General features: G+C 51.2%; 8 protein-coding genes across 8 annotated transcripts; 3 read left to right on the top strand and 5 right to left on the bottom strand.

Annotated features, from left to right (window-relative positions):
• The first annotated feature begins 601 nt into the window (after positions 1 to 601).
• Positions 602 to 3231, top strand: BD324DRAFT_611348 (hypothetical protein). The gene is made up of 16 exons (XM_022014260.1): positions 602 to 966; positions 1011 to 1108; positions 1157 to 1362; positions 1410 to 1454; positions 1489 to 1553; positions 1607 to 1682; positions 1723 to 1833; positions 1873 to 1910; positions 1955 to 1970; positions 2006 to 2041; positions 2079 to 2120; positions 2163 to 2525; positions 2567 to 2598; positions 2637 to 2754; positions 2835 to 2985; positions 3028 to 3231. The coding sequence occupies exons 1-16, from the start codon at positions 836 to 838 to the stop codon at positions 3192 to 3194; spliced, it is 1695 nt and encodes a 564-aa protein (XP_021874253.1). The 5' UTR covers positions 602 to 835; the 3' UTR covers positions 3195 to 3231.
• BD324DRAFT_611331 (hypothetical protein) lies at positions 3232 to 4540 on the bottom strand. Its single transcript, XM_022014259.1, has 8 exons — positions 4418 to 4540; positions 4280 to 4382; positions 4164 to 4232; positions 3866 to 4115; positions 3714 to 3814; positions 3489 to 3669; positions 3342 to 3450; positions 3232 to 3306 (listed from the first exon to the last, which is right to left on the bottom strand). The coding sequence occupies exons 1-8, from the start codon at positions 4465 to 4467 to the stop codon at positions 3264 to 3266; spliced, it is 906 nt and encodes a 301-aa protein (XP_021874252.1). The 5' UTR covers positions 4468 to 4540; the 3' UTR covers positions 3232 to 3263.
• A 133-nt stretch (positions 4541 to 4673) lies between these two features.
• Positions 4674 to 6631, top strand: BD324DRAFT_647497 (regulator of chromosome condensation 1/beta-lactamase-inhibitor protein II; the record flags this gene model as incomplete). The annotated part of the gene is made up of 14 exons (XM_022017669.1): positions 4674 to 4713; positions 4766 to 4790; positions 4832 to 4971; positions 5015 to 5244; positions 5301 to 5375; positions 5422 to 5521; positions 5568 to 5621; positions 5670 to 5814; positions 5869 to 5945; positions 5988 to 6098; positions 6138 to 6244; positions 6295 to 6304; positions 6341 to 6416; positions 6457 to 6631. The coding sequence occupies 14 exons, from the start codon at positions 4674 to 4676 to the stop codon at positions 6629 to 6631; spliced, it is 1365 nt and encodes a 454-aa protein (XP_021874251.1).
• A 406-nt stretch (positions 6632 to 7037) lies between these two features.
• Positions 7038 to 9241, bottom strand: BD324DRAFT_678025 (hypothetical protein; the record flags this gene model as incomplete). Its single annotated transcript, XM_022018969.1, has 11 exons — positions 9225 to 9241; positions 8680 to 9177; positions 8030 to 8629; positions 7948 to 7984; positions 7728 to 7893; positions 7613 to 7676; positions 7502 to 7568; positions 7342 to 7454; positions 7203 to 7297; positions 7103 to 7164; positions 7038 to 7064 (listed from the first exon to the last, which is right to left on the bottom strand). The coding sequence occupies exons 2-11, from the start codon at positions 9060 to 9062 to the stop codon at positions 7038 to 7040; spliced, it is 1614 nt and encodes a 537-aa protein (XP_021874250.1). The 5' UTR covers positions 9063 to 9177; positions 9225 to 9241.
• Positions 9242 to 9429: 188 nt separating this feature from the next.
• BD324DRAFT_611310 (trehalose utilization-domain-containing protein) lies at positions 9430 to 11182 on the bottom strand. Its single transcript, XM_022014258.1, has 9 exons — positions 10853 to 11182; positions 10674 to 10747; positions 10491 to 10613; positions 10401 to 10435; positions 10288 to 10350; positions 10145 to 10229; positions 10051 to 10104; positions 9906 to 10004; positions 9430 to 9852 (listed from the first exon to the last, which is right to left on the bottom strand). The coding sequence occupies exons 1-9, from the start codon at positions 11032 to 11034 to the stop codon at positions 9566 to 9568; spliced, it is 1002 nt and encodes a 333-aa protein (XP_021874249.1). The 5' UTR covers positions 11035 to 11182; the 3' UTR covers positions 9430 to 9565.
• A 143-nt stretch (positions 11183 to 11325) lies between these two features.
• BD324DRAFT_611306 (putative mitochondrial import inner membrane translocase subunit tim17) lies at positions 11326 to 12486 on the bottom strand. The gene is made up of 6 exons (XM_022014257.1): positions 12269 to 12486; positions 12111 to 12210; positions 11766 to 11952; positions 11638 to 11700; positions 11529 to 11582; positions 11326 to 11476 (listed from the first exon to the last, which is right to left on the bottom strand). Exons 1-6 carry the CDS (start codon positions 12298 to 12300, stop codon positions 11442 to 11444), a joined length of 471 nt encoding a protein of 156 aa, XP_021874248.1. The 5' UTR covers positions 12301 to 12486; the 3' UTR covers positions 11326 to 11441.
• A 252-nt stretch (positions 12487 to 12738) lies between these two features.
• Positions 12739 to 13454, top strand: BD324DRAFT_574433 (DNA-directed RNA polymerases i, ii, and iii 17.1 kda polypeptide; the record flags this gene model as incomplete). The annotated part of the gene is made up of 6 exons (XM_022013060.1): positions 12739 to 12783; positions 12835 to 12868; positions 12929 to 13058; positions 13113 to 13185; positions 13248 to 13288; positions 13346 to 13454. 6 exons carry the CDS (start codon positions 12739 to 12741, stop codon positions 13452 to 13454), a joined length of 432 nt encoding a protein of 143 aa, XP_021874247.1.
• Positions 13455 to 13614: 160 nt separating this feature from the next.
• BD324DRAFT_647492 (hypothetical protein) lies at positions 13615 to 14677 on the bottom strand (the record flags this gene model as incomplete). The annotated part of the gene is made up of 4 exons (XM_022017668.1): positions 13615 to 14057; positions 14114 to 14291; positions 14388 to 14505; positions 14571 to 14677. 4 exons carry the CDS (start codon positions 14675 to 14677, stop codon positions 13615 to 13617), a joined length of 846 nt encoding a protein of 281 aa, XP_021874246.1.
• Positions 14678 to 14711: the final 34 nt, after the last annotated feature.

Here is a 14711-nt window from a genome sequence, read left to right as displayed (position 1 = left end):
TTGCATTTAATTTAGATGTCCGAGAAGAACAGAGTTACGATCTAAAGCCTAATAATCAGCCACAATTTCAGCTGACGGCGGGGCCCGGCGGAGACGGGGGAGACCAGAAGCCAGAACGACACAGCGGTGCCATTGGGCATCCCAGGATTTTGTGTTCTCTTCCGTTGGCTCGCGCGAGCATACCAGATCCCCATTTCAAGCTAGTGGACGCCACACGAAGATATCGAGCTCCGGGGCACAAATGCGGCATTTGAGAGCGGCAAACGACACATGGAGTCAAAAACCAATATGAGCATACAGCAGCTGACGGGTTGTTGAGTGTGGCTGAGGGCTACGAGGCGACGGACAAGGCGGAATGAGGCTGTATATGTGACAAAAGTAGCCTGCCGGCCGGAGTTGATCACACAGGATGTTCAAAACATCGTTCACGCCTTGATCGGCGAAACTCGGTGCAAGCGCGGGGAACATTGGTGTCCATTGCCTCCGGGATGCGGCCCGAGTGATTTTACCGAGAAGTGATGCAGCGATCGGGGTTATGAGATTGAGTGGGGCATGCGTTGAATCTTCCGGTCCCTTGAGAATGTATGAATTACAACTGGTAGCCCCAGGACACTGTGCAAATGGGACGAGTCTCGACAGACAGTATGAGCATGCAATCGCCTCGACGTGACACGTGGGACACACTCGATCCCGGGATCTTCCGGCCGCATCCACATGTCATGACGCCATTGTGATTTTTTGGCCTTTCGAGGTGGTCTGGTTCGTATCAGCTGCGAATCCATCCGATAAATCACTGACAGCTTGATACAACGCTGCTCACACCCGACAGTGGAAGATGTCGAAACAACCTTTGAAGCTCGCGCTGACAGGTGAAGCACTGCTAGACAGCGCACGTTACAACAAGGGTACTGCTTTCACGGAGAAAGAAAGGGCAGCATTCGGTCTCAGAGGGCGACTGCCTTTTGCGTGAGTGAGGAGAGCCAATGCGCTGCGACCTGACCTCTTTGCAGAGTCAATACGCTCGAACAGCAGGTGGAGCGAGCTTACGCGCAGTACAAGGATCATGATGTTGCCATACGTCAAAATGCGTTCCTGCAGAGTCTGAAAGGTGACAAACGGCTCACCAGTTCAGATGCGACTGACGTTCTTTCGATAGCCCAGAACTGGACCCTTTTCTATGCCTTGATCACCCGACATCTCGAGGAAATGTTTCCGGTGATCTATACTCCGACCGAAGCAGATGCTATTGCCAATTACTCGCACCTGTTCAGGCGAAGTGAGGGACTGTTCCTCAGTCCCCCTTCGGTAGACAATATGGAGAAAGACTTTTTGGATGCGTGTGATGGCAGGGTCCTGGATTTGGTACATCTGTTTGCCCTTTGGTGACGCTTTGCTGAGCAATTCCTCAGATCGTTGTGTCAGACGCAGAGGCAATCCTGGGGATTGGAGATCAGGTGGGAGCCTAGAGTCAACGACACTAATGTCCAGGGATCGGGTGGAATCGGTATATCGTCCGCGAAGGCTGTCATCTATACACTGGCTGCGGGAGTGGAGTCAGTTAGGAGACTTGGCCATATCCGTCTTTTGCTGAATGGACTGTCATCAGCCCCGCCAAAGCATTGGCGGTCACCCTCGATGTCGGCACGAACAACGAGAAGCTTTTGAAAGACGACCTATATATCGTGAGTGATTTCATCTACTTCACTTCCATAACATCCCCAGGGGTACAGGGAGCGTCGTCTACATGGCCGCCCGTATGACGATTTCGTGGACAAGTTCGTCGGACTCGTCCGTAAGCATCAGAGCAAGGCACTTCTACACTTCGAAGATTTCGTGAGTCCTAATGTGAATGAACGACCTCTGAACACACAGGGTGTATCGAACGCCCAACGGCTCTTACAGCGTCACCGGTGGGTCTCTGCTGGTTCCCACATTGTTTCGCTGACCGGGAAAGCGACACTCATCCTATCGTAAGCATGAGTCCTCACTCTCTCTGACAGTTCAGTTCAATGACGATATTCAAGGCACCGGTGCTGTAACAGTGGGTCACTAGCATTTTTCTGTCTCATACTCTGTAGCTAGCCGCCCTTCAAGCTGCCATTTCCGTGACCAGTTCCAAAGTGAGCGCAGCGGGCCCTTGTAATTAGCTCACGATTCTCCAGCTCCAGGATCAACGAATCGTTGTTTTTGGCGCAGGCTCAGCCGGACTAGGCATCGCAAGACAGCTGCGAGATGCCATGCGAGTCGCTACCGGCCTCTCCAAGGAAGACGCAGCCAAGCGCTTCTGGCTCATCGACAAATACGGCTTGATCAAAGAGTCCCTCGGAGATAAGATCCGAGACGATCTGGATTCAGAATTCATCCGAAGGGAAGACGATTGGGGTACGGATGAGAACCAGCTGGCCGAAGTCGTCAAGCGAGTCAAGCCCACCGTCTTGATCGGAACTAGCACTCAGCCTGGATCCTTCACGGAAGGGATCATTAAGGAGATGGCAAAGCATGTCGAGCGACCGATCATCTTTCCCGTGAGCTAAGATCGAGATGGCCAAGGCTGACAGCTTCGTAGTTGAGCAATCCTACCCGTCTACACGAAGTCCAGTGAGTCTGGTCGCCCAGTCCTCCATTGACCTATACAGACCAAAAGATGCTAATGCATGGACGAATGGTAAAGCGTTGATCGCCACCGGCTCACCATTCCACCCTGTTGATATCCCCGGCAAGTCCAAGAAATATGTCATCGCGGAGTGCAACAATGTCAGTCGAAAACTCGTGCTTGATTGCTCGTGCTTGATTGCTCGTGCTTGATTGCTCGTGCTTGATTGACCCAATTCTAGGCTCTGATTTATCCGGGCTTGGGTCTCGGGACTATTCTCTCGCGAAGCAAGAAGATGACTGACAAGATGATTATCGCCGGAGCTCAAAAACTCGCAGAGCTTGCACCGGCGCTAAAGGATCCAGATGATGCTCTGCTAACTCCTTTCGGAGGTGAGAAGGCCCCGCCTCGATGCAACGCTGATGTCCGCCCAGATGCTGCCAAGGTCAACTTTGAGGTTGCTCTAGCAGTGATCGATCAAGCTGTCGAGGAAGGTGTCGCTGATGCTGACGTTCCCAAAACCGACCGAAGGAAGTGGGCAGAAGCACAGCTCTGGAAGCCTGAATATGTCGAGTATGAGTATTCAGCACAAGGGCTCTAGATAGATCTGAAAGCGGAAAATAGCTCAAATCTAGATACAGATGCATCCCGAATGCTCTGCGACAAGGGATCAGAACAATGCTGGAAAAGGCATGTCTTTGGTTGGTTGCAGCCTAGCGGGTCAGTCTGGCCTACCGCGAAGACTCACCAATTCTTCTCATCGTATGTATATCCTTCGGCACCCTCGATCATATGAAATGTGTAGATCAAGCGAGATTTGTCCGAAGGATTTGGTGGAGATCGGTGCATCACATTTCCTATCTGTAAATGTAACGCTTTGGTATGCACCACTTACCATGTATTAGCACGAGTGTGCCCGCTGGACAAGCTGCCTCAACCCAGCCGTCGAGCTCATCCCATTTTTCTTCATTTGGCTCAACGCCAGCCACCGACTCAAATGTCGTCCCTCGACCGCTGGGGTCTTTAACAAAGCGTGATGAGACCCGGGCCGTCTTGTGTGATCCAGGGAGGAAAGACTAGCGCCACTTTAGCCTTGTCATTGGGACTGTCAGGGACCTACTAAACACCCATTCTGAGGTGTACACTCCTCGAGAGCTATCCAACAGCCCACGGCACTTGGGGGATCGGTGTACAGGAAAGTCGAGTCATTATGTGATGGAACTTGAGCATATGTCAACAGCCTTCATGCTGAGGCCAGGACCCAAAACTCACCTACACCACCTATTCTAGGCTGCTTGCAAATGATCATGCTCTGCAAGACTCTTGGACTCTGATGGTAACCCAAGTCTTTCGCTACGTTTGCGACCTTTTCGTTTTCCAACGTGTATTTTCGGAAGACCGGGTCGAGCTGGGCCAAAGCATGGCCAATCTTGTTTATGGACTGAGCGGGAGGTACGAGAAGCTTTGAAGGAGCTCCAGGGGCGGGCTTGGATAAGGACGATGGTTCGAGAAAATACCGGATCTGAACAGAATGGATAAGCGATTCCCGGCTTGGATGAAGCCTCCTTACCTTGTCATTTGATCCGATGAAGTAGTCATCACCAACATGCTCGCCGTCGGCCTCCGTTTTGAAGGTGGTCTTGACATTTACTCAGTAGCATATCATCAGGCCAGATGCTGACCTACAAGAGGATGGCCCTCGACATCGAATTCGTCCAACAGTTGACGAGCTCGGCCCAGCATCTCTTCGGTTGCAGCTTGCTCAAAGAAGCCAGGTAGAACGAGATAGCTGACAATGAGCTCTCAACAAGATTTGTGGCTCACCCATCTTGCCTCCAGCGCTGCTTGTCCTGTGCTGATAGAACATTCATCATGAAACAAGAGGTCTATCAGCAAACCGGAACGTACTGCCAATTCGCAGATCTGGATCATCCACGCCAGTCGGAACATCGCCGAAAATTGCCGATATCACGTGGCCAAAATCAAACGCGTGTGATCTCGCCGAAGCTCTAGCTAGATGAAATGTTCAGTGCGTCGTTGAAAGATCTACATTTGCATATACTCATATACTTACGGAGGTATGCCTGACGAGGCAGTAGAAGAGCCCCAGTGGGGACGTCGTGAGTATCGCTCTCTGGACAGAGAATCCTCGCATTTGCTGATCCCGGGCAGTTTTACTCACGGGTGGCATTCATTGGTAGGTTACCGTCTCCTTTGTCAGCCTGACTTCTCCAACAGGTCGCTCAATGGCCGCAAAGACAGGACGGCACAACAATCTAGAGACTTGCATATCCCTCATATCCTGCGCTCTTTATGCGATGCTAAAATTGTCAAGATAGTCACAGGACATGCTGCCAACTACGGCATGGCTATAGATAGTGGGTTGAGAAATGACCGCTTCATCTGAATTGACCCGATCAGTCCGAGGGAACGCTTGGCTCTTCGGGAAATGTCCAGCTATCGCTCTAGGTGCTAATACGAATGGCGTCATATCTGAGCAAGCACCGCTCAAGATACGACCGTTTGAGACGGGCTGCGGATTAGGCGTCAAATTCGTCGGAGGCGCAGCTGGCAAGGGCAATGCATTCCTCCTTGACAGCGATGGCGGTGCTTGGGGTTGTGGTACCAATCACTGTGCTCAGCTTGGCTTGGTGAGCAAGACTGGCCATTGTGAAGCTCATGAGATGTCTATCTGATCTCCAAGCAGAACCTGCGTCGCGAGGCTGAAGTTTCCGAATTCACCAAAATTGACGGACCATGGGGTGATGCCAAGATAGTTCAGGTACATTCATCAAGCTCAATGTCGATCTGACACTCATTGCTTGAAGATAACAGCAGGCTGGACATTCACCTTGTTCTTGACGGAGGAAGGGGAGGTATACGGCGCCGGATCTCACGAGAGCGGACAGCTGGGCAGCGGAAAAACTGGTTGGTCTGAGTATCTTCGCCTGCTACAAGCTGAACGATTCTCCAGGAGCGAGGCTTATGAAAGCAAACAAGATGTACCATGATTTGGAGTCATATCCGAGTGTGTCAGCTAGATGTATCGGTCGCTCAGATGCTGACGGAAAGACAGTACTCATTCGAGGGCTGGAGGGACACAAAATTGTTCAAATTGCTTCTGGTAACCAACATTCCTTGGCAATGAGTGATGACGGGCTGGTCTGGGCTTGGGGCTGCGCTGGTTATTCCCGTCTTGGGTTAGAAGATACTAGAGACCGGTATGCGTCTCCTTGATCGTCTACGAGGAGAGGGTTCACTTACTCTGAAATCAGGTTGGAGCCCACCATGATTCCTGCGTTTGCTGGACGTGAGATGTCTCGAGCATCTGCTATAACTTGCGGTCCTACCAGTGAGTTAAAGCACAAATCACGGCTCATCTGATGCTGCCCAGATTCTGTCGTGATCGACCGCAGCGGAAGATATTGGATGGCCGGCAAGTGGAAGATAACCGGTGATGGCTCAACAGGACAGCCTTATTCATCGTTCAAGAATATCCAAGAGAGTGAGTACATTCTACGCATCGAGGCTCATATACCTCCAGTAAATGGATGTCGAGCCTTGAAGACATCCTCAGGTGGATGTACGCATTTCATTACTACGCCGACAGATGAGGACGGAATTCAGACGATTGGATGGGGTCAAGGAGTGGTGAGGATCTCCCAAGTCTAATGATCTACCGGGCTGACCGCCACGCGTAGCTTTACGGGGGTTAGTGGGTCAAGCAGAACTTTGCTGATGCTCCAGAGCTCGGCCTTGGTGACACAATGTCGAGCACCAAGCCCGTTGCGATCGAGGCGCTGGAGGGCGTCGATGTGATTGAGTACGTGTATATGAGCCGCCAAGCAGCTAAAGCGCTACAGCATCGCAGCTGGTGCTTTCTTCACCATGTTCCTTGCCCGACCTGGAGGGAAGCTTTCCGATCTTGACCGATATCCCGAGCATGTCAACTCGTCAGACATCTGCATTGTGTGCGAAGAGTCTGATCACCAATTGACACTGGAATGTGAAAAGGCAAGTACGTCGCAGGCCGCTTGAGATTAACCTTTGTCATAGTGCGATGAGCCGTATCACCTGTCTTGTCTGGATCCACCACTGCTGTCACTACCAGAAGGGCAGTGGTTCTGCCCGCAATGTATTGAGGACCAAGAGCAGGAAATTCGCGAAGAAGAGGCAGACGCCGCCGAGGCAGCTGAGCAACGGACAAACGGGGAAGATAGGTTTTCGCCCAGGTCTGATGGCGGCGAGATCCCACAAGACTCGCCGAGAAAGCGACCGCGAGTGCAAATATTGAGGAGAAAGCCGAAAGGTAAACAGCGCTGAATATGTGAAGAGAGCGGAAGAGGTACATGGGTATTCTCTAATCAAAGCACAACATATAGTAGTCCTCGTCGCTGTTCGTGTCTAGACGTCGTGTCATCAAGTGTTATCTTACAGCAACATTTTATGTGATCGTTATCCACAGCCAGTACTGTCAAGGATTAGATGGGTTGGAAGGTTATGACTCACCTTCTCAGTGCCCGGGTTATGGGGCACAAACGCCATCTTTGGTTGGAACATTCTGTCAAAGACTGACCTTATTTAGCTATGTCCATGTGGCTCGACTCACGGGAAGTCACCCATGATTTGGCAGCACTCTGACACGAAGGATGTGGCATGACCAACGAAGGATTGGTAGGAAACACTTCGAGCTGTCTCAGGCATCTGACAATGGGTCAGCACGAGAATGGGATGTTCAGAAGCCCCACCTGAATGCAACCGAAGGTTGAGGAGGACCATAGCGACTGACAGCACTGTGCGCTTGCCTCCACTTTTCATCCAGTGTAGCTTGACAACGAGCAGGATCCGGACAGTCTGGTCGCTGTGGACATGTCAGCGATTGACCGGTAAGGTGAGGCATATACTGACACATGTGTACTCCTTCTTCACATCGATACTGCCAAGTTTGAGAAGGCGCTCAAGGAACCAATTACGTCTGAGGACTGGTCAGAATCTGGAGCAAAAAGTTCTTGCAGGCACCTTTTGGATAGTTTGAGTTGAGTGATCTCGCTCAACATATCCATCTCCTCCGGAGCCCATGTCGCTGTGGACAATGTCAGTCGCCAGACCCCGCTACTGATGCGATCAGATTCACGCTGGTCCAAGACAAAACGGCTCGCTTCCCTGTAGAGCTCCCCGTTATTGTGCATTTCAGCGAGCATGAGGGCCATGACAGGTCGTCCGGAAGCATGAGTCATGAGAAAGCGCTCGCATAGCTTTTGCAATGCGGGGGTTAGCAGCTTCAGAGATAGGGCCAGAAGCTGCATCATTCTGCTCAGTCCGGGTCCTTGTCAAATGACGAGCGATGTACTCACGTCCTCGACGTTTGTCCAGGTGACTTTGCAGTCCAGACTTGGCTGTGTCAGCGCAGTAATCGAGCAGCGTAGGAATACTCACTGGGGATAACACCAGAAGAGAAAGTCTTGAAAGGCGGCGGCACTTTCTTCATGTAATTCGACTACGGCCTCCACACTAATCTGGGAAGTGTCTTCATCTGTCAACGGGGCGGGCCGATGTATGCTGGCACTGGAGAAGGAATGTCTAGTCCGAGATCTCTTTCGAGGGCTTCGGGGAGCCTTACGAGCGGTAACGATGGACTCGGTCTGTTGTCCCGGAGGGGTTAACGGTCGGATCGGATGCTCTAGCTGTGCCGTCGAGTTTCGATTCGCTGGATCAGGTATCTCACGCAGCTCTCTCAAGATCTCCGTCATGGAAGGATTGTCTTCTGCCGCATCCAGGTATATAGAAGCTTTTTTGGCATCTTCGTCTTCGTTTTCGCCCAAGGCAGGAGTGTGAAAACCAGACTCGATAGGTGTAGTCGGGTCTTCTGGCTCGTTTGACAAGCTTTTGACATATTGAACATGAGCAGCCTCCTCAGTATGCTCCCTGACAAGCGGTAGGTGGGGCCTGTCGGTATCTGGGGGTGATTGGACGTTGGAAGCACGCCGTGATGGTATGGTCGAGCCTGGTGGAGTCTTTCGACTGGTTTCGGCCCAGCTGAGGAGATAGATCAGTCCCTCACTTCATATGGGTCCTTGTTGACTCACCTCCCCTGTAGCAGACATTGGAAAAAGGGACTTGCAAACCAGAGCACTTCCTTGTGACACCAGAAGTGATACCTTCCAACGATGACCTTGACTCGACCTGGCAGAGCGGACCCAGGCTGGAAGGTTTCATGAACCTCTACAGTTTCCTCTTCCTCGTTCACTTCTCCGCTTTGGTGTTCTAGCAGCGAACCGTGTTCATCATCGTTGAAAGATCTTCTCAGATCCTCTGCAGAACGAGTCGCATGAGTATAGGTCCATGTGCCGATGCTCGGTGGAAGTGATGCGGATGGAGAATGTCTAGCGGTAGAAGTTGGTGCCAGCTGTGGGTGAGCGGGTGATCTTCTGGAGAGTAGACGATGAGAAGGATTGGATGGATTGGTCATGAGGACGAACAGCGATACTCAAAGACTGACATGAAAGGCGGTCTAACGCGATATCTTGCCGGGCGAAAGCCGCTCGAACGGCTTTAATTGCGATTTAGGTGGCGACCGCCTCATGGTCAGTAGTGTGTTCTCGCAGAAGGATGTTGATGCTCAAGTTGGCAGATATGTTTCCATAACTGGTTCAGCTCGACTTACTTACAGGCCCCTTCAGGAGGATGCTTAGGGTATTCAAGAGATCCATCTGAAGCGGTCTCACCACGCTGTCGTTCTTCACACCGATGTGGCGATCCTTGACATGTCTACAATGAAGCTCTGGCCAAGCATGTCCGTGTAAAGGAGCATGATTATAGGCTCGGACATCGTGAGCAAATCAGTTCCGGCCTCGATGCATCACTCTCTATGAGACGTTGCTACACAGCACGGCCCCAGACCGACCTCTAGATCTCACAAACATAGGCTACGAAGACGCACTATGACAGGACTCGATTGGACTACATCATGTCTCACAGGACCAACGCAATTCCAGCTCCGATGGCTCCAGCCACCGCAGCAGCAGTCAGACCCATGTTTGATGATCCCACCCTGGACTGACCAGCAGCCCCGCTCGTAGCAGCCGCGCCAGAGGATTCAGACACACTAGCTGACGTAGTACCTGATGGAGTCGATTTACCATCTTCTTCAGCGCTAGAATTTCCGACCAAGCCCACGCCGTATGCACGTGTGGAACGTCCTTCTAGGGCCCAAGTAAGACCGCCCATGAGGTGGTCAATGAAGGTATCGTTCTGCCAAGCTGCACTGCCAAATGAGCATGGTAACACTAGATGTTATTGGAGGTAGACTTGCTCGTGTTGAGATGTCCTAGCGAAGTGTAAAACGATCTACCGGCTCTTGGAGCGTCCGCCTGAAGGGGTAGGGCGGATTTCGGCGACTCAATGTACCATGCTTGGTTGCGTCAGTGATGAAGTGTCAATCACTAGGTGATGCTCACCGATCGGATGAGGTGTCCCTTGATCGGGGTAATCGCCTGTACTGCTGCCGCCGTCTGTAGTAGGTCAGCGAACCCCGAGCACATTTTGACCTACGTTGGTAGCTGTTCTCATCGACTGTCAAAAGGATGACTGCATCATTACTTCTTGGATCGGAGCGAAAGTTGTACACTTCTTCCTCCTGTGGATAAATCAATATCCCATGTTTGCACCTCGAAGAAGTGGCTCGATTGACTGACCCAAGTGAATCGATCAGGCAGGTTTTTGGTTGCAGGGTGTGTATCATTTAGGCGCTCGAAAGTCTTCGTTTCTTTAGTCACAAAGCTGAAGAGAGCATTTCAGCAGGACCCACTGCACTCTGGAGCTCAGGATGATAGTCGAAGAGCGCTGATTTCCCGTCAGTCATCTAACTGCCGCCCTTCAAAGTCCAAATTCGACTTACCGCCAACAGCTTGAGCGTAGTTCGTATCATTGTAAAGACAAGCACTGCCCGAATGAACCCCAGTGTATACCCCACCAGATTGGAAGAACGTTTGCAGGGCCGCTTGACCATCATCGTCGAGAACTGAGGGAATTCAAGGTCAGAATGACATCGGTGAGTGGAGGTTTTCCTTAGATGACATACCTTCTCCGCTATTTAAGGCAAACATGACCCCATCAAATTGACTCAGTGTATCGGTAGTGAACATGCTGGGGTCTCTAAGTACGGTAAGTTAGTCATAATCGACATTTCCACGTTACTGGTACTGGCGCCGCGCCCGATCATCACTCCGACTCGCTGCCATTGCGAGCGATGACACTTACTCTGTGAACGTGAAGGAGACATTCCACCGATCAGCCTGTTGACCTAGGACATCGATAGCGGCTGGTATGGATTCATGACGATATCCCTTGGTCGCGGTGTACACGAGGATGTGAGGCGTGGACTGGGCTGAAGTGGACATGATGAATGCAGCAAGGTATATAAATGCCAAGACTGGAAGCATGCCACTGTGTTTGATCGGCGGACGGTGAGGACGAGCAGAGCACTCGGAGCACGAGTGATAGGTCAATTTGGACCTCTGAGACCTCAGCAGCTGCGATGTCCGTCAAATTGACTTGCTCATAGAATCATGAATTGTGGATGACCCAATGTACAAAGGCTTGCCAGCTTATATCCGGGCCTAAAAGATGACGCTCAAATTCCCCCGGTTTTCGCCGTCATCCGCCGCCCGGGGGGATGGCTTGGAACTGCAGCCAATCAATCGATGCCTCCGATCTCGCAGCGAGGTTCATCACGAGAGGTCCAAAGAGACAGGATATGTCATGGTAAAGTGCATGCGTGCAAGAGGAGTGAGATGAGAGCTCCGTAAGACTCGAACATTATAAATACAAACATGAAGGATTGACGATTCTAACTGACGGCAGGGGCAGCGGCTTGCTCCGGCACTGCAGGCCTGGATCAGAACAGAGCAACTCCCATTGAACCCAGACGACTCACGCTGCATCTGCGGTATGGGCTGAGCAAACATTCGATTCATGAGAACTCCTACGCCTTGGGGCAAGAGGTCAGCATGAGCTGAGTTGGACAGGAATCAGGGACCACTGACCTTCAAACACTCCAAGCAGAATACCACATCCCACAGCTGACCCGAACGCTGATCTAGGACCAGCTATATCCAATATCAGCAATCCGTTCTGGCGGCGTCCGAGGAGTCGCGAAGGACATTATGCTCACCCCTGATGGCCAAACTTCCACCGGTTAAGAATCCTGCAATGATAGCGTTCCATGGGTCCTCCTTTTGCCTGTAGCCTTTGACGGCACAGTCATATGATGAGAATAGACCTCCCCAAACACCGAAGTTTCCTCCCAAGACAGGCGCACGGGCTTTGATAGCTGATAATGAGCCCACAAGACGTTCACCCTGTGAGGCGAGATCCCCAGGTAAGCGGCAAACATCGATTGAGTGGCACAAGTCGGCATGATGACGAAGGAAGAAAGCAATGTGGAACGGATAAGACGAGGAGAAACGCAGATGTCAGGTCGGATTTCTTTGATACCCTCAAACGCCTTTTGACTCACCCTTGGACTATTCCTCGCTCCCTTGATTCCGTGCCAGATGCCTCCTCCGATCGCTCCCATAGAGAACGCTCCACCAAAATCTGTTAGAATAACATAGGGACTAGATACCGAATACTATTAGCGCTCTGTCCAGGCCATGAGAACCAAATCAGACCCACCAGGGATCCCTTGAGTGATCGCCGTGAGACATGGTTGAGTTTGGAGGTAGTCCGGATGGTTGGTAGGCAAGGTAAAGCTTTCACGAGTAGGGAATGGATCAACGTAGGAACGTCGGATATACAGATCTCTGTTCTGAGTGGGTCGTAAAAGCTCCCTCCCTGTTGGCGTAGCTCTTCACTGTCAATCGGTTGGATGTCCTCAATGTTGAAAAGTCCGGAAGTCTCAAGGCATCTCGAAAAAAATATACAGAGACTCTATCGGCGGGATGGAATAAAGAAAATTTCAGGTCCAGTAGCGGCAGCATGAACAGCAGATTTGCTCTCAAGTTGTATCGTTTACATTCATTACATCGACGACGACTCAGAAGCAGGAACTGAGCCATCACTGCGCGTCTCGGATTCAATCAGGAGGGAAATTGCTGGTCCAGCTGCCTTTCAAAAAAAAATCCAATCGTGGTTAGCTCTCCGCAATGGCGGACACCAACATCATCTTCGAGGACAGGTTCACTGTTGATGTGAGCTGTTTTCCTCTTGACGGTGATATGAGAGGCTGATGCAAATCTCAGACTATAGATCAGGATGGCAAGAAATTTGATAGAGGTGAGAGATGACCTTTGCCATACGCTCTGGTCATTGTTCGAGGCTGACTTGCTTCCTCAGTATCTCGTATAACAGGCAAATCACACAACCTCTCCATGCACCTCACACTGGATATTGCGTCTGAGCTATACCCTTTATCTGAGAATGAGACCATCACTCTGGCAGTCGCTCGAAGTCTGGTTCCGGACGAGTTGGAACCAGAAGGCGAAGGGAGTCAAAATGGAGATGAGGATGCTCCGAGGAGAGTGAAGAGGGAATTATGGAGAAGTGGCGACCAGGGTCTAGCAGCGGACTTCGAGTATGTCATGTTTGGAAAGGTAAGTTGGCGAGAGTGAAGTGTTGAGATAATGTGTGCTGGCCGCTGAGCGTCCCTCACTAGATCTACAAATTTGACGATTCATTACAAGGGGAAAATCAGACGTGAGTCAGAACCACGGGAAGTGACAATGCGCCGAGGCTGACTTCAGGCATCCATAGTACCGCCTACTTTTCATTTGGTGGCTTATTGATGGCTTTGAGAGGATCATATAGACATCTGGCTGGCGTCGTACAGGGCGAAAATGTCTACCTCCTGATACGGAAGTAGACACTCATCACATGTATAATGATAACGAGCAAGCCCAAGCGTAAGAGCCTAGCGGGAGCGATGTGCGGTAGCAAGCTTCTGAAGCATGATGACATGATGTTGCATACCTCGTACAGGTGTCTAGAGTGGGTGAGGGCTAGTCCGCAGGGAAATCATAGATCTACTGATCCTTCCTGTCCTTGGTGACGACAAGAGACTTTCCAATCTCGAGCATTCTTGGAGGGACCTCGATCGATACCAGAGCCGTGATGCCAAGGTAAAGGAACGGGATGAAGACCAAAAAGGTGACGAGTAAACCGGTAATGATAGGAGCAGTGAAGAATTGTGCTCGTTGGAGGAGTGGAGCATTAGACGGTACTGGCGTATCAGACGGTTCACCCGGCTCGGGACTAGGTCGTTGAGGTACGTCGGGATCCTCCGGGTCCTCCGGGTCTTCTGGGTCTTCTGGGTCTTCCGGATCTTCGGGATCGTCTGGAGATGGCGAAGGTGAAGGAGACGGAGAGGGGAATGGGTACTCTTGGCGTTTGGAAGGAGAAGTCGGTGTCCCGGTGAGGATCAACAGGTCGTTTTCCGGTAGAGCCTCCATAGCCGTTTCGAGATTGCCTGAAAGTTTAGATCAGCAAGTTGTCCCGATATCATGTATCCATGCATGGACTGACTGTTGTTCGGGACGATCCTCCACATCATACTGCGTTCCCTTCCGTCATCGCTACACGAGCTGAAGAGTTCATTGATCGCCGCTCTGAGGGAAGGCTGATCCAGGCTTTTGACGTAAGGAACATGAGCGGTCGGAGAGCTCGATTGAAGCTTCAGAGACGAGACATGGGACTGATGGATCTAGCACTCGACTTCAGCAAAGCCAATCATCGAAGAATTGGTGTCAAATGGGGTGCAGATGGCGAATGAAGCTTTCGTTTTCTTTTGGACACTCACACCCTCAGAGTATGCGACTACCAAGTTGGTCCAGTCGCATCCCAGCTTTGATATACTAGCATACGCCTCATCTGCACTTAGTATGCTTGATTTGGCTTGAAAGGCCGAGATGTGATCACTAAAAAAGGACAAAATGGGTAAGCCAAGCGGAAGGAAGAGTACGATCGATCATACCAGACTCACGATGAAGACGACCATACGTATAAGGGAGAGGTTTCTTTGAATCCGTAGACTGAAGCAGGAAGCACAGCCACCGCTGCCGCAGCTGCCAACGAAGTCTGTATCCTCATGGCCGATGAGGGATGTATGAATGCTACCACAAAG

Source organism: Kockovaella imperatae (assembly GCF_002102565.1).
Source record: "Kockovaella imperatae strain NRRL Y-17943 chromosome Unknown BD324scaffold_1, whole genome shotgun sequence".
Taxonomy (NCBI): domain Eukaryota; kingdom Fungi; phylum Basidiomycota; class Tremellomycetes; order Tremellales; family Cuniculitremaceae; genus Kockovaella; species Kockovaella imperatae.
The sequence above is the reverse complement of the archived record's forward strand: the minus strand, read 5'-3'. Positions and strand labels throughout refer to the sequence as shown.